At 47.9% G+C, this 19,333-nt stretch overlaps 2 protein-coding genes and 1 long non-coding RNA gene across 7 annotated transcripts in view; 2 read left to right on the top strand and 1 right to left on the bottom strand.

The window, feature by feature from the left end:
• The window catches only part of LOC310826287, a 430,259-nt gene extending 427,448 nt beyond the window's left edge, over positions 1-2,811 (top strand). The window contains exon 4 of the long non-coding RNA XR_014555679.1: positions 2,667-2,811. This is a non-coding gene — a long non-coding RNA (uncharacterized lncRNA). The remainder of the gene's footprint in view (positions 1-2,666) is intronic.
• Positions 1-19,333, bottom strand: part of LOC310826024 (uncharacterized protein) — a 67,923-nt gene that overhangs the window by 26,061 nt on the left and 22,529 nt on the right. The gene's annotated exons all lie outside the window — the stretch shown is intronic.
• On the top strand, positions 6,830-19,276 carry LOC310826032 (uncharacterized protein). 5 transcript variants are annotated; one of them, XR_014555601.1, is made up of 5 exons: positions 6,830-7,042; positions 9,149-9,245; positions 11,432-11,576; positions 13,745-15,780; positions 18,331-19,276. XR_014555601.1 is itself a non-coding variant. In XM_083700492.1 (5 exons), exons 4-5 carry the CDS (start codon positions 14,006-14,008, stop codon positions 18,388-18,390), a joined length of 1,752 nt encoding a protein of 583 aa, XP_083556618.1. In that variant the 5' UTR covers positions 6,882-7,042; positions 9,149-9,245; positions 11,432-11,576; positions 13,745-14,005; the 3' UTR covers positions 18,391-19,276. The 5 variants fall into 5 exon arrangements, 2 of the variants coding, with proteins under 2 accessions (XP_083556617.1, XP_083556618.1); XM_083700492.1 differs by having other exon boundaries at positions 6,882-7,042; positions 13,745-15,671; positions 18,305-19,276; XR_014555602.1 differs by lacking the exon at positions 9,149-9,245 and having other exon boundaries at positions 6,856-7,042.

Below are 19,333 nucleotides of genomic sequence, written 5' to 3'. Positions count from 1 at the left end.
GAAACCCAAACAGGATTTCCTTTCCTCCCACTCTGAAGAAGGTGATGGAGAAGACATTCAGAATTCCAAGGAATGGGGCACCTTTCGTTTCATGAGGAATAGAAATTAAAATGTGTGAAATGTGGGATATGCTTCATTGAATGAGGACACATAGCTCACATCAATGACTCCGAGAGGAGAAACCATTTAAAAGTATGGAGTGTGGGAAATGTTTTGCTGATAGTGGAAAACACATCAGCGGATTTACATGGACAAGAAAGGATTACAATGCAGGGAGTGTGGAAGAACTTCAGTCAGAGAGGATTCCTCAAAATACATCAGCGGACTCACACAGGGGAAAAACCATATAAATGCATGGAGTGCGGGAAAAGCTTCCGTCAGAGTGGACACTTAAATTCACATCTACGGACTCACACAGGGGAGAAACCATATAAATGTATAGAGTGCGGAAAGAGCTTTAGTGATAGTAGAGACCTTAGAAAACATCAACGGATTCACACCGGGGAGAAACCATATAAATGTATAGAGTGCGGAAAGAGCTTTAGTTGGAGTCGAGACTTTAGAAATCATCAACGGATTCACACAGGGGAGAAACCATTTCAATGTATGGAGTGTGGAAAAAGCTTCTGTTGGAGTGGACAGTTAAGTTCACACCTACGGATTCACACGGGTGAAAAACCTTTTAAATGCATGGAGTGTGGGAAGAGCTTCAGGCGGAATGCAGAACTTAAATTACACCAGCGAAGTCACACTGGTGAAAAACCATATAAATGTATGGAGTGTGGAAAGAGCTTCATTCAGATTGGGCAGTGCAATATGCATCAACAAATTCACACAGGTGAGAAACCATATAAATGTATAGAGTGCAGAAAGAGCTTCAGTGATAGTGGAGACCTTAGAAAACATCAACGTATTCACACAGGGGAGAAACCATATAAATGTATAGAGTGCGGAAAGAGCTTCAGTCAGAGTGGAGACCTTAGAAAACATCAACGGATTCACACAGGGGAGAAACCATTTCAATGTGTGGAGTGTGGAAAAAGCTTCCTTCGGAGTGGACACTTAAGTTCACATCAACGGACTCACACGGGTGAAAAACCATTTCAATGTATGGAGTGTGGAAAGAGCTTCAGTCAGAGTGGACACCTCAGTAAACATCACCAGACTCACACAGGGGAGAAACCATATAAATGTATGGAGTGGAGTGTGGAAAGAGCTTCAGTCGGAGTGGACACCTCAATAACCATCACCAGACTCACACAGGGGAGAAACCATATAAATGTATGGAGTGTGGAAAGAGCTTCAGTTAGAGTGATAAACTTAGAATACATCAACGGACTCACACGGGTGAAAAACCATATAAATGTATGGAGTGTGGAAAGAGCTTCAGTCAGATTGGAAAACGCAATATACATCAACGGACGCATACAGGGGAGAAACCTTTTAAATGTAGGGAGTGCGGAAAGAGCTTTAGTGATAGTGGAAACCTTAGAAAACATCAACGGATTCACACAGGGGAGAAACCATATAAATGTATGGAGTGTGGAAAGAGCTTCAGTTTCGATGCAGGCCTTAGATCACATCAACGGACTCACACAGGCAGGGGAAAACCATATGAATGTATGGCATGCGGGAAGAGCTTCAGTCAAAAAGGAGACCTTAAATTACACCAGCAGACTCACAAAGGGGATAATCCATTTAATGCATGGAATGTGGAAAGAGCTTCTATTTCAATGCAAGCCTTAGAAGACATCAACTGGCTCACACAGGGGGGAAACCATTTAAATGCATTGAGTGCGGAAAGAGCTTCAGTCGAAATGGAAACCTTAGAAAACATCAACGGACTCATAAAGGGTGAAACCATTTAAATGCATTGAGTGCGGAAAGAGCTTCAGTCGAAATGGAAACCTTAAAACACATCAACGGATTCACACAGGGGAGAAAACAGAGCAGAAAGAGGGAGGAAAGGGAGCAGAACGGGAGGGGAGGTGTTGCAAGCTGAGGAGGAAACAGGGTTTGATGAGCAGGAGGACTCTGGGGCAGAGAGCAGTTCAGGCTCAGAGGGAGGAGAGGAGGGGGCCAGGAGACCCAGAGGAGGCCGGCTGCTGAAGCATCCAGGGAGACTCCCCCTCCTGCTGTGACCAGCTCCCCTCTCCCCTGGTCTCCCAGAGCACACAGAGAAATCCAATTCAGACCCCATGAGCCTGTACATTATATTAATGGGCGTAGGGTTTTTTTGTCCCAACAGGCATCACTTTAATCTCATTGCAGATAGGTAGCCGTGTTGGTCTGCCATAGTCAAAACAAAAAAAAATTCCTTCCAGTAGCACCTTAAAGACCAACTAAGTCAGTTCTTGGTATGAGCTTTTGTGTGCATGCACACTATCTGAAGAAGTGTGCATGCACACGAAAGCTCATACCAATGTTACGGCTAAATCTGGGTGTGGGGCTACACTGCCACCCAGCTCGTCGGACTAAGTGTCCGTGGGTCCCTGCGGAGGAAAATGAGCTCAGCCGGACAGGAGCAAAATGCGGAGATCCAAGGTTTATTGTGCAACAGGTTCAAGACGAGATTGAACAGCGAGAAAGGGGTGACATGAACTTTTGAAACTCCCTCCATGTCCCAGAATACAGTGCAAAACACATCATGAATACATTAAAGAGAGGTTTGGTTACACAGATTACATCATGAATATATTAAAGGGAGGTTGGGTTACACAGATTAACATATGGAGGAGGGAGGGGGGAATATGCAGAGTCGGAGATATGCGCAGATAAACACTTCCTGAGTATTGGGGATGAGAAGACAATGGTCCAGTCTGCCACCTGACATTGCCTGGAGGAAAGGCTGATCAGAGCGATTTGACAGGATTAGGGTCTTGACACCTTGCTTGAGGGATTATAGATTTTAGTCCCTTTTGACATTGACAATTGGGAATAAATGGATATATTGTAGCGAAGAAGAAGGTAAAGAAGACATGCCCCCCACTTTCCGTATCACCAAGAACTGACTTAGTTGGTCTTTAAGGTGCTACTGGAAGGAATTTTTTTTTTGGTTTAATCTCATTGACAATGAACTGTATTTTCGGCCCATTCACCCCGTTTGGAGAAGTCCCTTTGGAGCTCCTTGCAATCTCTCTCCTTGCAATCTCTCTTTATTTGCTCCGGTTGGCTGGACTCCTCCCTTTATTCCACAGGGACCCGCAGGGTCAGCCCGACGAGCTGGGGGACTGAGCAGCCTCACACCTAGATTTTTCTGTAACACCCCCCCTCCCAAAGAAAGGCTCAACATCCACGCCCATGGGTGCCTGTGGTCAGCCCAGACCCTGGAGCATCTGCATCTCTGCCCCAGCTTGAAACGTGAGGAGGGGAAGTTAGGGGCTGCAGTGCTGGCGAACCTTATCTCCCCCTCCCCGTCCAGACAGAGGAATGGCCTTGTGGGGTTGGACAAGAGAGTCCCATCTGGGTGGTGTGGAGTGGGCAGTGCGTGGGCTTCTAACTGTAAAGTAGGGAGGGCCCTCCTGAGTCATCTAGTTGAATCCCCAACATAGCAGGAATCTCAGCTAAGCATCACAGGCAGGGGGCCATCCAAGCTCCCCCCACCCCACCCAAGGAAGGCACTCTCCCCACTGGCTGTGCTGTACTGCCCTCTGAATGGCCCCTCCTGGCACACTTCACTGTGGCCACCGACTCTTCCCCAGGGAGGGCATCTGAACAAGAGACCACCCCCCTGTAGGGTGCTGTGTTGATGTCCGCCAGGCTAAGGAAAAGCAAAGCAGCTGCGCATTGGCACCGAGGGCTCCCAGACTTCAGCCAGTGCCCTCCAGCTTTTCTGAGTGCAGGCATCGTGCTGGCTGGCACTGAGGGGAACTGCAGGCCAATCTGCCTAGGGGGCACCTGCGTGGAGATGGCGGTGCCAGGGAGAAGAGCAGCGGGTTCAGCCAGAGGCTCCTAAAGGCTCTGCCCAGTTTCTTGGCGTGGAAGATGTGACCAGCCAGCAGGGGCTGGAGCTGGCCCCTGTTACCCAAGGTAAAGGACCCCTGGTCAAGTCCAGCCAAAGGCGACTATGGGGACTTACTTCTGAGTAAGTGTGCATCAGATGGAACGGCAAATCCCTTTGAACATAGGCGCCGACTCCATGGGGCCTGAGGGGGCCCGAGCCCCCTCAAAAATTCGTTTGGGGGGGCTCTGCCCCCCCAATAATTTAAGAAAATTATTACCGTATTTTTCCGGCATTCTGCCTCAGGGTCTTACTGCCCACCCTGCTCTGTTTCCTTGCTGTGTTTGCTCAAAGGGAACAAAGAGCAGGGAAAGCCCCTCCCCTCCAGGCAGAGGGAAAGCAGAGTGTGTCTCTGTGCTCCGTGCAGGAGGGAGAGCGCGCGAGCTGGCTGACTTGGGTGGGTAGGTGAGGGAAAACTTTTGCCTTCCTTTCCTCCCTCCTCCTGTTATACCCCTCTCCTGCATTCTTAGCCAGCTGCTTCTCTGCACACCCCTCTCCTGCTCCGTGTCCCTTCTGTGTTTTTCCTTCCCTCCCCACTTAAAATGTGGTTACAAAGCATAGATCCACATGGATCCTCAGGATCTTTGCATTGGGTCAGCCCAAATTCACCATCAGATCACATAGCATGTCCATGGCTACAGCCTGCCCCCCAAAAATCACGCACCCACTGTTGCCTGGGGCTGCAATGGTGCAAAAATGTGGTTAAAAAGCATGGATCCACATGGATCCTCAGAATCTTTGCATTGGGTCAGCCCAAATTCACCATCAGAGCACATAGCATGTCCATGGCTACAGCCTGCCCTCCAAAAATCATGCACCCACTGTTGCCTGGGGCTGCAGTGGTGCAAAAACGTGGTTACAAAACATGGATCCACATGGATCCTCAGGATCTTTGCATTGGGTCAGCCCAAATTCACCATCAGAGCACATAGCATGTCCATGGCTACAGCCTGCCCCCCAAAAATCACGCACCCACTGTTGCCTGGGGCTGCAATGGTGCAAAAACGTGGTTACAAAACATGGATCCACATGGATCCTCAGGATTTTTGCATTGGGTCACCCCAAATTCACCATCAGATCACATGTCTGTGGCCACAGCATGAAGCACAAAAATGATACATCCACTGTTTCATTCAGAATGTTTTTTTCCCTTGTTTTCCTCCTCTAAAAACGATGTGCGTGTTATGGTCAGGTGCGTGTTATAGAGCGAAAAATACGGTAGTTATATTATGCTTTGTAAAATCACAAAATTATGTTGGTATTTTTTATTTTCCTTGTTTGATGATAGTTACCTTTTAAAATACATTCAGTAATGAGTTAAAACAAATAATTATTACGGTAGTAAAAGAGGCGGCGCGAGTAGTTTTGCTCGGTGCGTGCGACTGGCCCAGCCCCTCTTTCCTTTTCCTCTCTTCTGCTCTCCTGCCGGGCGTCTGAGGGAGAGTTACTTAGCGGTCCTGAGGAGCCGCTGTTGTTTCGGCAGGGGAAAAACCGCCGCCCGCGAAACGCCGAGCTCCCTCTCTCTTTCCAGCCTCTCTCTCTCTCTCGCGCGCTATGGCCAAGGAGGAGGAGAAGCCCTTCAGCCAGTCTATGGCTGAGTGGCGGAGGTTCATCTACAACCCCAACAGCGGCGAGTTCCCGGGGCGAACGGCCAAGAGCTGGGGTGAGGAGGGCGAGCGAGCGAGCGCGCGCGGGGAAGGGAGGGGAGGGGGTGGCCGGCACGAGGGGCGGTGGGAGGCGAGGCGCGGCGGGCACTTGCCTTGCCCACCACGAATCTCTCTCCTTCTCGGTCTCTCTCCTCCCTCAGCTGGTGAGGGGCCACGAGGCGGGCGGCAGCAGCAGCAACGGGCCGGGAGCGGATCTTATAAAACTTCCCGGGGCAGGACCCCGGGATGGGCCCCCCCAATATTTTTTATAAGTCGGCGCCCCTGCCTTTGAACCGCGTAGGGGTTACTCCTAAGTAAGCATGCATCCGGCAGGGCTGCAGAGGGGTGCTTCCAAAAGCAGCCAGTTTGCACATCTCATGGGATTTAATGTCATGCCATTATGAATCCACGGGGATAAGTGCATTTACACAGACACATTTCTGCAAAAAGACCCAAACTCCGGCATGTAGCCGCAGGTGATACAATAGGAGCCTTTCTGCAAATGGCCTTTGCAACACAACTCACTGGGTGGTTACAAAGTAGACACATTTGCCTCTTTGCAACGTAGCCCCGTTTCCTCAATGAATCCTCCCATTTCAGTAAAACCTGAGCTGAAATAGGAAGGAGAGCAAAACAGCAGCCCTGTCTGACCCCCGTCAGCCCCCAGACTCCCCCAGTCACGTGGCAGGAGATTCTTCCTGAGCCCCCCCCCCCCTGAGACGGGTATGACATCATGGATGATCCATATGATCCATTGGTGATCCACATGATCCAAGCAGACTGGTCCAATGAGCAGATCTCTAGGCCTGAATGAAAGGGGTCTGCGGTGATGGATTCTGGAGTCAAGAAATCCGCCCTTTCCAGTGATCTCTCCGGCTGGCCCGGAAAAGGCAGGGAGCAGGAATCCTCAGGGATCCCGACGGACAGACAGACCTGTCATGCTGCCAAAACACGAACTCGGAGTCTGATTGATTTCCAGGCAGAACTCATTTTGTGACTTCCCTGTTGGATTGTCGGGATCAGCTCCTCCCCCCTCTCCTGATCCCCAGAAGGAAGACGGGGGGGGGATTTCATCTCCTCCCCCCCCAACACTTTCCCTCCCCTCCCGGCACCTCCTCCTCTCATCCCGCCCACACAATCCCCAGATCCCGCCCCCAATACATTGCTCCTCCTCCTCCTCCTCCAATCCGGTTTCTGCTCCAGGAATGTGGGGGGGGGGCAGCCCCCCTCCCTCCCTCCCGCCCTGCCTGCTTCTCCCGGAAGTGGAGCTTCCACTCCGGATTGCTGCTCTGCCCCGTAGCTGGGGGGGCGCTTTCGGAAAGGGGAGGGAGGAGGCAGGGGACCCCCCCCCCCGTGGATGTTGCAGGAAAGGAGAATCGGGAGCGAGGAGAAAGAGGTAAAGGGGCAGCGGGGGGCGGAGAGGGGAGAAGAGGACCCAGAGACCCCTCCAGCTCCCCCAAGCGCCTTCCGTGGGGCCTGGATCCCGGCACGCGTGCTGCCAAGGGGGCTTTCCTCGCAGGGCGGACCCCTCACCCGTCTCCCCTGGCTCTGCGCGGAGAAAAGCGGCCCATGAAAGGGTTAAGGGGCGCGAGAGACGCCTGGATAGAGACCCCCTGTCCCTCCCTTGCTCCTGTTGCAGGAGACCCCCGCCAGCTCCCCCAAGCGCCTTCCTTGGGGCATGGATCCCGGCACGCGTGGTGCGAAGGGAGCTTTTTTCGGCCCCATAGGCGCCTTGGCGGGGGCGGGCATGGGACCCCCACCCAGGGAGTCCCCATGAGGACCCCATCGCCCCGTGTCCCCGCGCAGGCATCCCCGGAGCGCTGGGGGCTCCGCGCAGAGAGAGGTGGGCCACGAAAGGGTTAACGGGCACGAGGGATAGAGACCCCCCTGTCCCTCCCCTGCTTCTCTTGGGGGGGGCGCCTCCAGCTGGAGAGATGGGGGCGCAGGGGGTGAGGGGAGTGGTGCCAAGGGAGCCTCTGGATGCAGGGGAGACTCAGGAGAGAGGGAGGGGGTCAAGGAAATTGGGGGGGGGAGGGAGAGGAGCATCCCTGGGGCAGGGAAGGGCAGCATTGGCGGCGGGGGGGGGGAGATATCGGGTCTCCATTGTGGCAGCTGCGGGGGATCTCTGGTGGAACAGCCTTGGCCTCTCTCTCCCGCCCAGTAATCGACCCCTCCCTTCAAGGCGACCAGAGAGGGATCCCTGGAAAGTGGGGGTCCTGTCCCCCCACCCTTCCTTCCTGCAATCTCCACCCCATAACCCCCCGCCCTGTCCAGACACAGCGATTCTGCCCAGTCCATTCCTTGGTCCCCTGGAGAGGAGAGGAAATCCCCAGAGGAAGAGATGTCAGTATTTGTAAAAAGAAAAGAGAAGGTTCTGGCCTCCCTTTGTCGCCTCAGCCTGGTCCTTGGACCCTTGTCAGCATAGAAGAGTCCACGAGAAGAGCATCCTTGCAGAGTACTTTCTGCTTTTACAGTGGTACCTCGGGTTATATATGCATCAGGTTACAGACTCCGCTAACCCAGAAATAGTACATCGGGTTAAGAACTTTGCTTCAGGATGAGAACAGAAATCGTGCTCTGGTGGCACAGTGGCAGCAGGAGGCCCCATTAGCTAAAGTGGTGCTTCAGGTTAAGAACAGTTTCAGGTTACGAATGGAACTCCGGAACGAATTAAGTACTTAACCCGAGGTACCACTGTATTCTCAAACGTCTTTCTGCAAAAGCGTCTGACCAACTGTACAAACATCAACACTGCCAGCTTTCACCAACCAACCAACCCAACACCAAACTAACATTTCTCACTCTATATATACAACCCGTAGCTTTTTAAGCATTAAAGAAACAGCGGCCAATTTTTAGCCGTGACGAGAGAGGAGGGGGGAGGCCTTCTCAGAAGCGGCTCTTGGTTTCCACAATCCCACCCAGGAAGCAGCCAGAAGCCTTTTCCTCTCTCTCAGGCTTCCATCTTTAATTGTCCTTTCTTGAGGATGAGGATAATGTACACCTGTCATCAGAAACAGGTGCAGAGTCCTTGGAATGGCTCTCAGGATTGATACAGAAGTTGCACCTCAAAAGCATTTCTGTTCCTCTTATTCTTTGTAGGCAATGTCAGAGTGACTGACAAGCTGAGATACAACCCATCATCATCCGATGACAGCGACTGCATGAATCTTTTGTCAAGTGACAAAGACACCTGAGAGCAGAAGCAGCAAAGCAGGCTGGGAAGTGCAGGGAGTGCACAGTCATTTGGGCCTCCTCAATTTATTCAGGCTTAACTGCTAACTGTGGAGTCATTCTGACATGTGACGTAGTAGCCAGTCGCACTTTGTGCTCTCTGTAAGATTTCAGCAAGAGTCTGTCTGTCTCAGCCCTGAGCAGAGTCCGTATGCAATCTCAGTCAAACTGTTTGGAACCATGTTGTTTATGAAGAAGCTTATTTTAATTCAGTAAAGCTTCTTTAAAACTCTGCATTATTAATTTACGCTGCGTGTCATCTTCCCAGTCAAAGGACCACTTTTCTTGATAGACAGTGCCTGTGGCTGGAGGCTCTACACACCAGGTGTGCCTGTGGAGGCCAAAGACTGCCAGTATTAGCACAGGTGAGGTGTGTGACCTCCCCAAATTTACAGACTGTATATAAATGAGAAGGCGTGGGTGGGATTATATTTTACAGCAACCCTGTGATTTTCTCCACCCATAACATTTTGTGAGCTGATATAGCAGTACGAATTCCAAAATAACTTTTTAAAACCCCACAAGATCATCATCGCATTTATACCCCCAGGCCTTAGTTTGCCTCCCCATGATCTAGAGAAAACACCAGCTTTGAATCATACAGAGTAAAACTACCAGAACCTTCTTGAACCGATAGGTTAGGAATTATCGCTGTACTTAGATCCGTACTTTTCTATGCCTGAAAAATGCAACCATGACACTGGGAATGTTCAGGAATGCAGGAGAGGATATTTTGTTTGATTATATCCTTTCCAACTTGTGTTAACAAGTTGTACAATTTAGCAGAGTAACATTCCCTCTTTTAAACTTACAGCGGATGCGTTTGCTCAGGCTCGCTAAAGCCTCTAAAATAAGTTTCCTTGGTAATTTCCACTTTAGTCCCTCATAAAAAGATAGACACGACACAGTCTTCTATAAAAGTATAAAAAGAGTTTACTCACACATTCTGTTCACAAATGGATCCCAGAAGGCGGTGACCCCCAGGCTGCACACCTGGTCCTTCAGGGGCACAGTTACCCCATCAGGACCAGGAGTGCCCCCACCCTCCCCCAGGGACAGTATTTCTGACTTGTCAGGACTCAACCTCAATGTCTTAGCCGCCATCCATCCTCCAACCACCTCCAAACAGACACACAGGGCATTCACCATCTTCACTAGTTCCAATTTAAAAGAAAGGAAGAGCTGGGCATCATCCACATACTGGTGAACACCCAGCCCAAACCCCCTGATGATCTCTCCCAGTGGCTGCATATAGATAGTAAAAAGCATGGGGGAGAGGATGGAGTCCTGAGGCACCCCACAAGTAAGCATCCAGGGGTCTGAACACCACTTTCTGGACATGGCCCAGGAGGAAGGAGGGGAACCACTGCATAGCATGGCCCCCAGCTCCCCTAGAGGGTCCAGAAGGACACCATGGCCAAAGGTCTTCAAAGCCGCTGAGCGATCCAGCAGAACCAGGAAAGAGCTTCCCCCTCAACCTCTGGCCCGTTGGAGATCATCAACCAGCACAACCAGGGCATTTTCAGTCCCATGATGAGGCCTGAATCCCCATTGGAAGGATCATGGCGACAGGAGCTTTCTTGGTCCTGCACCCTCAAAAGCTTTCTTTAGCTTTGAAGGGGCCACATGATACATTGTGGTCTTTTCTTCGAAAAACAAGTATTTTGAATACTTTTACAGTGCCGTATGATGTAAATATGGGATCCAGGTGGTGCTGTGGGTTAAACCACAGAGCGTAGGACTTGCCAATCAGAAGGTCGGCGGTTCGAATCCCCGTGATGCGGTGAGCTCCCATTGCTCGGTCCCTGCTCCTGCCAACCTAGCAGTTCAAAAGCACGTCAAAGTGCAGGTAGATAAATAGGTACCACTCCGGCGGGAAGGTAAGGGGCGTTTCCATGCGCTGCTCTGGTTCGCCAGAAGCGGCTCAGTCATGCTGGACACATGACCCGGAAGCTGTATGCCGCTGGCTCCCTCGGCCAATAAAGCGAGATGAGTGACGCAACCCCAGAGTCAGCCATGACTGGACCTAATGGTCAGGGGTCCCTTTACCTTTACCTTTATCATGTAAATTTTGTTTCTGTTTCCCTTGTTCCACATCGGAGACACTTTGATACACAGCTCTGAGCCCATCTCCCCACTTGAAACTGCTGTGTTTGTAGCACTGCCAGCCTGGGCAGTGGGTTTGGGGGTCCTGGGCTGCCTAGACAACCAGACCCCCTTCTCAGCCCGGCTGATATGGTCCCAAGGAAAGCAGAGCAGTATGTTTGGCACCAGCTTGGCTGCAGGAGTTGAATGAAGAAGGTGTGCAGGACACCATCCACCGTCTTAGAGACTCCCCTCTGGATTTGTGTGGGTTTCCCTCCATAGCCTTTTCTTCTCCTGAACATAACTCACGAGGCAGTGAAGGTTTAGGACCAGAGTTTTCCTTCTCGATGGGCTCCCTTCCCCGGTTGACGATCCCATCGGCCCTTCACTTTCCTCTGCAGGATGGGCAGAATCTGCCTTCTTGACTGTGGGATTCACTGTTCTTCTCATCCTCTCCATCCACCAGGGTTTGACTTCAGGTGCAGCAGAATTGCCCAGCCCCCCAAGGATTTGAGACCCATCAGCTATCCTCACCTGGTTTTGCCAGCCGGTTGAAGCCATTCCTGGGATTGTGGCCCCTGATTCATCCTGACAGCTTCTGGAAGGCACAGGTGAGAGCTGAGTGCAGGGTGGGGACCACCAAAGGTACTACCGCTCCCACGACACCTCATGACATCAGATAATAGCTATATTTGAGACAGAAGTGGAATGAATTCATGTCTCTAGAAATAACACAACTTCAGGCCATCAATCATTCAAAACTACATATTCAAGGTTGAAGTTTTCACTAGTACAGTTATCCATTTGCCTTTCATATGCAGCTTTTTCAGTGTCACTTTAGGATGCGCTCGAGATCAGGCAGCCCATCATTATTATAAGGAACAGTGGGGGTCTGGGATTCTGATGTGCCAGCTGCTTTTCTTCTGCTTCTCCTGCTCTCTCCATGCAATGCGAGGCATGTAGACAGAGGTCCATCTCCAAGAACAGGAGCTTCCCTGAGCACCCATTCAGCTGACCCCAAGCACCAAGCCTTGTCACTAATTCTCTGACTGACCCAGAAAAGATGTAGACCAGGGTCTCACATAATAGTCCACATGGACCTCCTGTGGCCAATGGGACTGTGCAGGTGATTCATAAAGATCTAGAGGTGGATGGAGGATTATGATGCAGAGGATGGGGAATCATGCTGCTCTCTGACTGACCCAGACCACAGTCCCTGGAGAAGATGTAGACCTGGGCCTCCCAAAATGGTCCACATGGACCTCTTGTGGCCAATGAGACTGTGCAGGTGATTCATAAAGATCAATAATAATAATAATAATAATAATAATAATAATATATAATAATTTATTATTTGTACCCCGCCCATCTGGCTGGGTTTCCCCAGCCACTCTGGGCGGCTTCCATAAAAACCAAAAATACACTAAAATCTCACAGATTAAAAACTTCCCTGAATAGGGCTGCCTTAAGATGTCTTCTGAATGTCAGGTAGTTATTTATTGCTTTGACATCTGATGGGAGGGCGTTCCACAGGGAGGGCGCCACTACCGAGAAGGCCCTCTGCCTGCTTCCCTGTAGCTTTGCTTCTCGTAATGAGGGAACCGCCAGAAGGCCCTCAGCGCTGGACCTCAGCGTCCGGGCAGAACGATGGGGGTGGAGACGCTCCTTCAGGTATACTGGGCCGAGGCCGTTTAGGGCTTTAAAGGTCAACACCAGCACTTTGAATTGTGCTCGGAAATGTACTGGGAGCCAATGTAGGTCTTTCAAGACTGGTGTTATGTGGTCTCGGCGGCCACCCCCAGTCACCTGTCTAGCTGCCGCATTCTGGATTAGTTGTAGTTTCCGAGTCACCTTCAAAGGTGGCCCCACGTAGAGCGCATTGCAGTAGTCCAAGCGGGAGATAACTAGAGCATGCACCACTCTGGCAAGACAGTCTGCGGGCAGGTAGGGTCTCAGCCTGCGTACCAGGTGGAGTTGGTAGACAGCTGCCCTGGATACAGAATTGACCTGTGCCTCCATGGACAGCTGTGAGTCCAAAATGACTCCCAGGCTGCGCACCTTCAGGGGCAGAGTTACCCTATTCAGGACCAGGGAGTCCTCCACACCAGCCCGCCCCCTGTCCCCAAAAACAGTACTTCTGTCTTGTCAGGATTCAACCTCAATCCATTAGCCGCCATCCATCCTCCAACCGCCTCCAGGCACTCACACAGGACCTTCACCGCCTTCACTGGTTCTGATTTGAAAGAGAGGTAGAGTTCGGTATCATCTGCATATTGATGGACACCCAGTCCAACCCCCCTGATTATCTCTCCCAGCGGCTTCATATAGATGTTAAAAAGCGTGGGGGGGGACGGAACCCTGAGGCACCCCACAAGTGAGGGCCCAGGGGTCTGAACACTCATCCCCCCACCACTTTCTGAACATGGCCCAGAGGTGGATGGAGGATTATGATGCAGAGGATGGGGAATGTCCAAAGGAACGATGGACCAGAGAAAGAGAGGGCCTGTTCACGGACAGAAAGCAGCTGCCTTTCCTGTGAGGAAACAATTGATTTGAAAAGGCTGTATTCCGAGATCATGCTGCTTTATTAACGATGATTGAGGATCATGAAAGGTGGTGATGCATTACTATCATTTGATGACATTGCTTTTTCATTTCCAAAAATTTGGGAACATGGGTAGGAGGCGGGGGAATGTAGGAGATGTTGAAATAAGAGAAGGGGCTAATGGAGCTTGATGTGCTCTCTTTCCCTTTGTTCTCTTCCTTGAAACCCAAACAGGATTTCCTTTCCTCCCACTCTGAAGAAGGTGATGGAGAAGACATTCAGAATTCCAAGGAATGGGGCACCTTTCGTTTCATGAGGAATAGAAATTAAAATGTGTGAAATGTGGGATATGCTTCATTGAATGAGCACACATAGCTCACATCAATGACTCCGAGAGGAGAAACCATTTAAAGGTATGGAGTGTGGGAAAAGTTTTGCTGATAGTGGAAAACTTAGAACACATCAGCGGATTTACATGGACAAGAAAGGATTACAATGCAGGGAGTGTGGAAGAACTTCAGTCAGCGAGGATTCCTCAATATACATCAGCAGACTCACACAGGGGAAAAACCATTTAAATGCATGGAGTGCGGGAAAAGCTTCCGTCAGAGTGGACACTTAAGTTCACATCTACAGAATCACACAGGGGAGAAACCATATAAATGTATAGAGTGCGGAAAGAGCTTTAGTGATAGTAGAGACCTTAGAAAACATCAACGGATTCACACCGGGGAGAAACCATATAAATGTATAGAGTGCGGAAAGAGCTTCAGGCTGAGTGGAGACCTTAGAAATCATCAACGGATTCACACAGGGGAGAAACCATTTCAATGTATGGAGTGTGGAAAAAGCTTCCGTCAGAGTGGACCCTTAAGTTCACATCTACGGATTCACACGGGTGAAAAACCTTTTAAATGCATGGAGTGTGGGAAGAGCTTCAGGCAGAATGCAGAACTTAAATTACACCAGCGAAGTCACACTGGTGAAAAACCATATAAATGTATGGAGTGTGGAAAGAGCTTCATTCAGAGAGGGCAGTGCAATATGCATCAACGGACTCACACAGGTGAGAAACCATATAAATGTATAGAGTGCGGAAAGAGCTATAGTGATAGTGGAGACCTTAGAAAACATCAACGGATTCACACAGGGGAGAAACCATATAAATGTATAGAGTGCGGAAAGAGCTTCAGGCTGAGTGGAGACCTGAGAAAACATCAACGGATTCACACAGGAGAGAAACCATTTCAATGTATGGAGTGTGGAAAAAGCTTCTGTCGGAGTGGACACTTAAGTTCACATCAACGGACTCACACGGGTGAAAAACCATTTCAATGTATGGAGTGCGGAAAGAGCTTCAGTCGGAGTGGACACCTCAATAAACATCAACGGACTCACACAGGGGAGAAACAATATAAATGTATGGAGTGTGGAAAGAGCTTCAGTCGGAGTGGACACCTCAATAAACATCACCAGACTCACACAGGGGAGAAACCATATAAATGTATGGAGTGTGGAAAGAGCTTCAGTCAGAGTGATAAACTTAGAATACATCAACGGACTCACACGGGTGAAAAACCATATAAATGTATGGAGTGTGGAAAGAGCTTCAGTCAGATTGGAAACCGCAATATGCATCAACGGACGCATACAGGGGAGAAACCTTTTAAATGTAGGGAGTGCGGAAAGACCTTTAGTGATAGTGGAAACCTTAGAAAGCATCAACGGATTCACACAGGGGAGAAACCATATAAATGTATGGAGTGTGGAAAGAGCTTCAGTTTTGATGCAGGCCTTAGATCACATCAACGGACTCACACAGGCAGGGGAAAACCATATGAATGTATGGCATGCGGGAAGAGCTTCAGTCAAAAAGGAGACTTTAAATTACACCAGCAGACTCACAAAGGGGAGAATCCATTTAATGCATGGAATGTGGAAAGAGCTTCCGTTTCAATGCAAGCCTTAGAAGACATCAACTGGCCCACACAGGGGGAAAACCATTTAAATGCATTGAGTGCGGAAAGAGCTTCAGTCAGAATGGAGACCTTAAAACACATCAACGGATTTACACAGGGGAGAAACCATATAAATGTGTGGACTGTGGAAAGAGCTTCATTCAGATTGGAAACCTTAGAAAACATCAACGGACTCATAAAGGGTGAAACCATTTAAATGCATTGAGTGAGGAAAGAGCTTCAGTCGAAGTGGAAACCTTAAAACACATCAACGGATTCACACAGGGGAGAAAACATTTAAATGTATGGAATGTGGAAAGAGCTTCAGTAAGAATGGACACCTCAATATACATCAACGGACACGCACAGGGGAGAAACCATAAGAATGCATGGAATGCGTAAAGCGCTTCAGTTTCTTTTCTTTTTATATATATATAATATTTATTAAGATTTTTGAAATATTACCGTAAAAATGAAAAAGAAAAGGAAAAATACAAAATAAAAACAGTTAAAAACACACGTATTTTCTATTACTTATTTTCCTTTAGCTTATTTCCCAGACCACCTCATACCTCCCTTTTTTGTATTCCGCTTCAATTCATTGGTTCAGCAAATCCTTACCATTAGATTTTAACCCATTTATAACCCCTTTTTTCATATTCTCTTAAAGCATTACAGCTGGGAACCCTTAATTGCTATCCAACATCATTCTATCATTCATTAATTTTACAATATTTCTGTAGATAGTCTTTAAATTTCTTCCAATCTTCTTCCACTGACTCGTTCTCCCTGGTCTCGGATTCTGCTAGTCATTTCTGCCAGTTCCATATAGTCCATCACCTTCATCTGCCATTCTTCCAAAGTGGGTAGTTCTTGTGTTTTCCAATACTTTGCAATGAGTATTCTTGCTGCTGTTGTAGCGTACATAAAAAAAGTTCTGACTTTCTTTGACACCAATTGGCCGACAATGCCCAGAAGAAAGGCCTCTGGTGTCTTCAAGAAGGTATATTTAAATACCTTTTTCAGTTCATTATATATCATTTCCCAGAAGGCCTTAATCCTTGGGCACGTCCACCAAAGGTGAAAGAATGTACCTTCAGTTTCTTTACATTTCCAGCATTTATTATCGGGCAAATGATAAATTTTTGCTAGCCTGACTGGGGTCATGTACCACCTGTATATCATTTTCATAATATTCTCTCTTAGGGCATTACATGCCGTAAACGTCATACCTGTGGTCCATAACTGTTCCCAGTCAGCAAACATAATATTATGTCCAACATCTTGTGCCCATTTAATCATAGCAGATTTCACCGTTTCATCCTGAGTGTTCCATTTCAACAGCAAGTTATACATCTTTGACAAAATCTTAGTTTTGGGTTCTAACAGTTCTGTTTCTAATTTTGATTTTTCCACCTGGAAGCCAATTTTCTTATCCAAATTATATGCCTCCATTATCTGATAATAATGAAGCCAGTCTCACACTTTGTTTTTTAATTTCTCAAAACTCTGCAGTTCCAGTCTATCTCCTTCTTGTTCCAAAATTTCCCAATATTTTGGCCATTTGGCCTCCATATTGAGCCTTTTCAGAGCTTTCGCTTCCATCGGTAACAACCACCTTGGGGTTTTATTTTCCAGTAAATCCTTGTATCTTATCCAAACATTAAACAATGCTTCCCTGACAATATGATTTCTGAATGCTTTATGTGCTTTGACCTTATCATACCATAAATATGTATGCCATCCAAATACATTGTTAAAGCCTTCTAGATCCAAAATGTCTGTATTTTCAAGAAGTAGCCATTCTTTCAACCAGCAAAAAGCTGCTGATTCATAGTAAAGTTTAAAGTCTGGCAGGGCAAATCCACCCCTTTCCTTTGCATCAGATAATATCTTAAATTTTATTCTGGGCTTTTTGCCCTGCCAGACAAATCTAGAGATATCTCTCTGCCACTTCTTGAAACTGTCCATCTTGTCCACAATTTGCAATGTCTGAAACAAAAACAACATTCTAAGCAATACATTCATTTTTATCACAGCAATACGACGCAACAGTGAAAGCTTCAAATTTGACCAAATTTCTAAATCTTTTTTCACTTCTGTCCAACATTTTTCATAATTATCTTTAAATAAGCTCTCATTTTTGGCTGTCATATTAATCCCCAAGTATTTCACTTTCTTAACCACAGTCAGGCCTGTCTCATTCTGAAACCTCTCTCTTTCAATCGGTGTTAAATTTTTCTCTAAAACCTTAGTTTTTAACTTGTTCAGTTTAAATCCTGCCACTTGACCAAATCCTTGAATTAATTCTAAAACCCTTTTAGTACTAGATTCTGGCTCCTGTAACGTCAATACTAAGTCATCTGCAAATGCTCTCTGTTTGTACTGTTTGGCTCCGACCTGTATACCTTTAACCAACCGGTCCCTTCTAATCATATTCAGCAGAACCTCCAGGACCGATATGAAAAGCAGTGGGGAGATTGGGCACCCGTGTCGTGTCCCTTTTTCTATCTTAAATTCTTCCGTCACCACGTTATTTACAATATTGCACCTATACCATTTTCAAAACCTTGGCCTACCCCCATCCCCTGTAGGTTCTTCTTCATGAAACTCCAAGAGATATTGTCAAAAGCTTTCTCCGCATCCACAAATATCAGAACTGCTTTAGTGTTTATATTCACTTCTAGTTTTTCCAAAATATCAATTATGTTCCTCAAATTATCAGACAAGTGTCTTCCCGGGAGAAAGCCCGCTTGGTCTTTATGAATCTCTTCCATCAATACAAAGAGCTTCAGTTTCAATGCAAGCCTTAGAAGACATCATCTGACTGACACAGGGGAGAAATCATTTAAATGTATGGAGTTTGGAAGGAGCTTCAGTCCGAGTGGAACCCTTGATTTACATCAACAAACTCCCACATGAGAGAAACCATAGAAATGTCAAATAGACAGAGGTTCAGTCCTAGTGGAAGCCCTACATCCACAGACTCATGGACAGGAAGAACTTCAACAGTTGACACCCTACAAACCCATCAACCCTCAAAGAGGAGAAGCTGTTTAAAGGGAAAGATTGCAGAAAGGGCTTGAGTTATAATGGAGTGTTTGAGGAACATCTAAGGACTCAGAGGGGAGAACCCATTGAGATGTATGGAGTGTGGGACATGTACCTTTCAGAGTTTACTCTTTTCTTCACAGCAATGAACTCAGCAGAAAATCCATCTTAAAAGCATGTCATGTATTTGAGGTTCTTCTGTTTATATGTAAAATTGTATAGTAATGAAATTATGAAGGTAATGTCTCACACTAGTGAGTAAAATTTTAGATGTAAGGTACCTTTTGATAGTGAGGGGGAGTTGGTGAATCTGTATTTCTGGTGGTGAGTGAGGATTAGGGCTGGGCGATCTATTAATCTCATCCTATACCGGTTTCTAGACCACATTGTGATAACTTTTCAAAAACAATTGATATGGCAACACACCACATATCACAGTTCGTGTTTCTGGGATGCTCATTTGCCTGGAAGCAGCCGGCAGAAAGCTTTTCTTCGTGAAGCCCCTGCAGATTTTGAGTTGCTGACTTCCCTCCCAGACGACAGGAAGCGAAAGACACACATCCTTTGCCCTGTGTCCTTCCAGCCTCTTTCCTCCCTTGCTCCCTTCTGCCGGTTGGTGTGCCTGACTTGGATGTCCTGTGTGCTGTATTTTTCTATTGCTGAAACTGGATTTGCTCTCAGGAGCTATGTTTTGTGCCTCACTGGGGACCCAGTGAGAATGTATGCTTTGAAAGCTCAGTAAACTATTACTGAAGAAGTCCCGCTGCCTCTGTGTGTGTTTCTGACCTCAGTGTGGGACTTGCTCTACACGTGG

This window comes from Podarcis gaigeae, assembly GCF_964106915.1.
Source record: "Podarcis gaigeae genome assembly, chromosome: 10".
Taxonomy (NCBI): Eukaryota; Metazoa; Chordata; class Lepidosauria; order Squamata; family Lacertidae; genus Podarcis; species Podarcis gaigeae.
This window is presented reverse-complemented; position numbering and strand designations above follow the sequence as displayed.

Excerpts from the sequence above, each read along its gene's own strand:
- LOC310826032 (XM_083700491.1), top strand. The coding sequence starts at position 14,006 with ATGCAGGGAGTGTGGAAGAACTTCAGTCAGCGAGGATTCCTCAATATA. Across the intron at positions 15,672-18,304 it reads CATCAACGGACTCATAAAGG|GGGAGAAATCATTTAAATGT; the intron begins GTGAAACCATTT and ends TGACTGACACAG.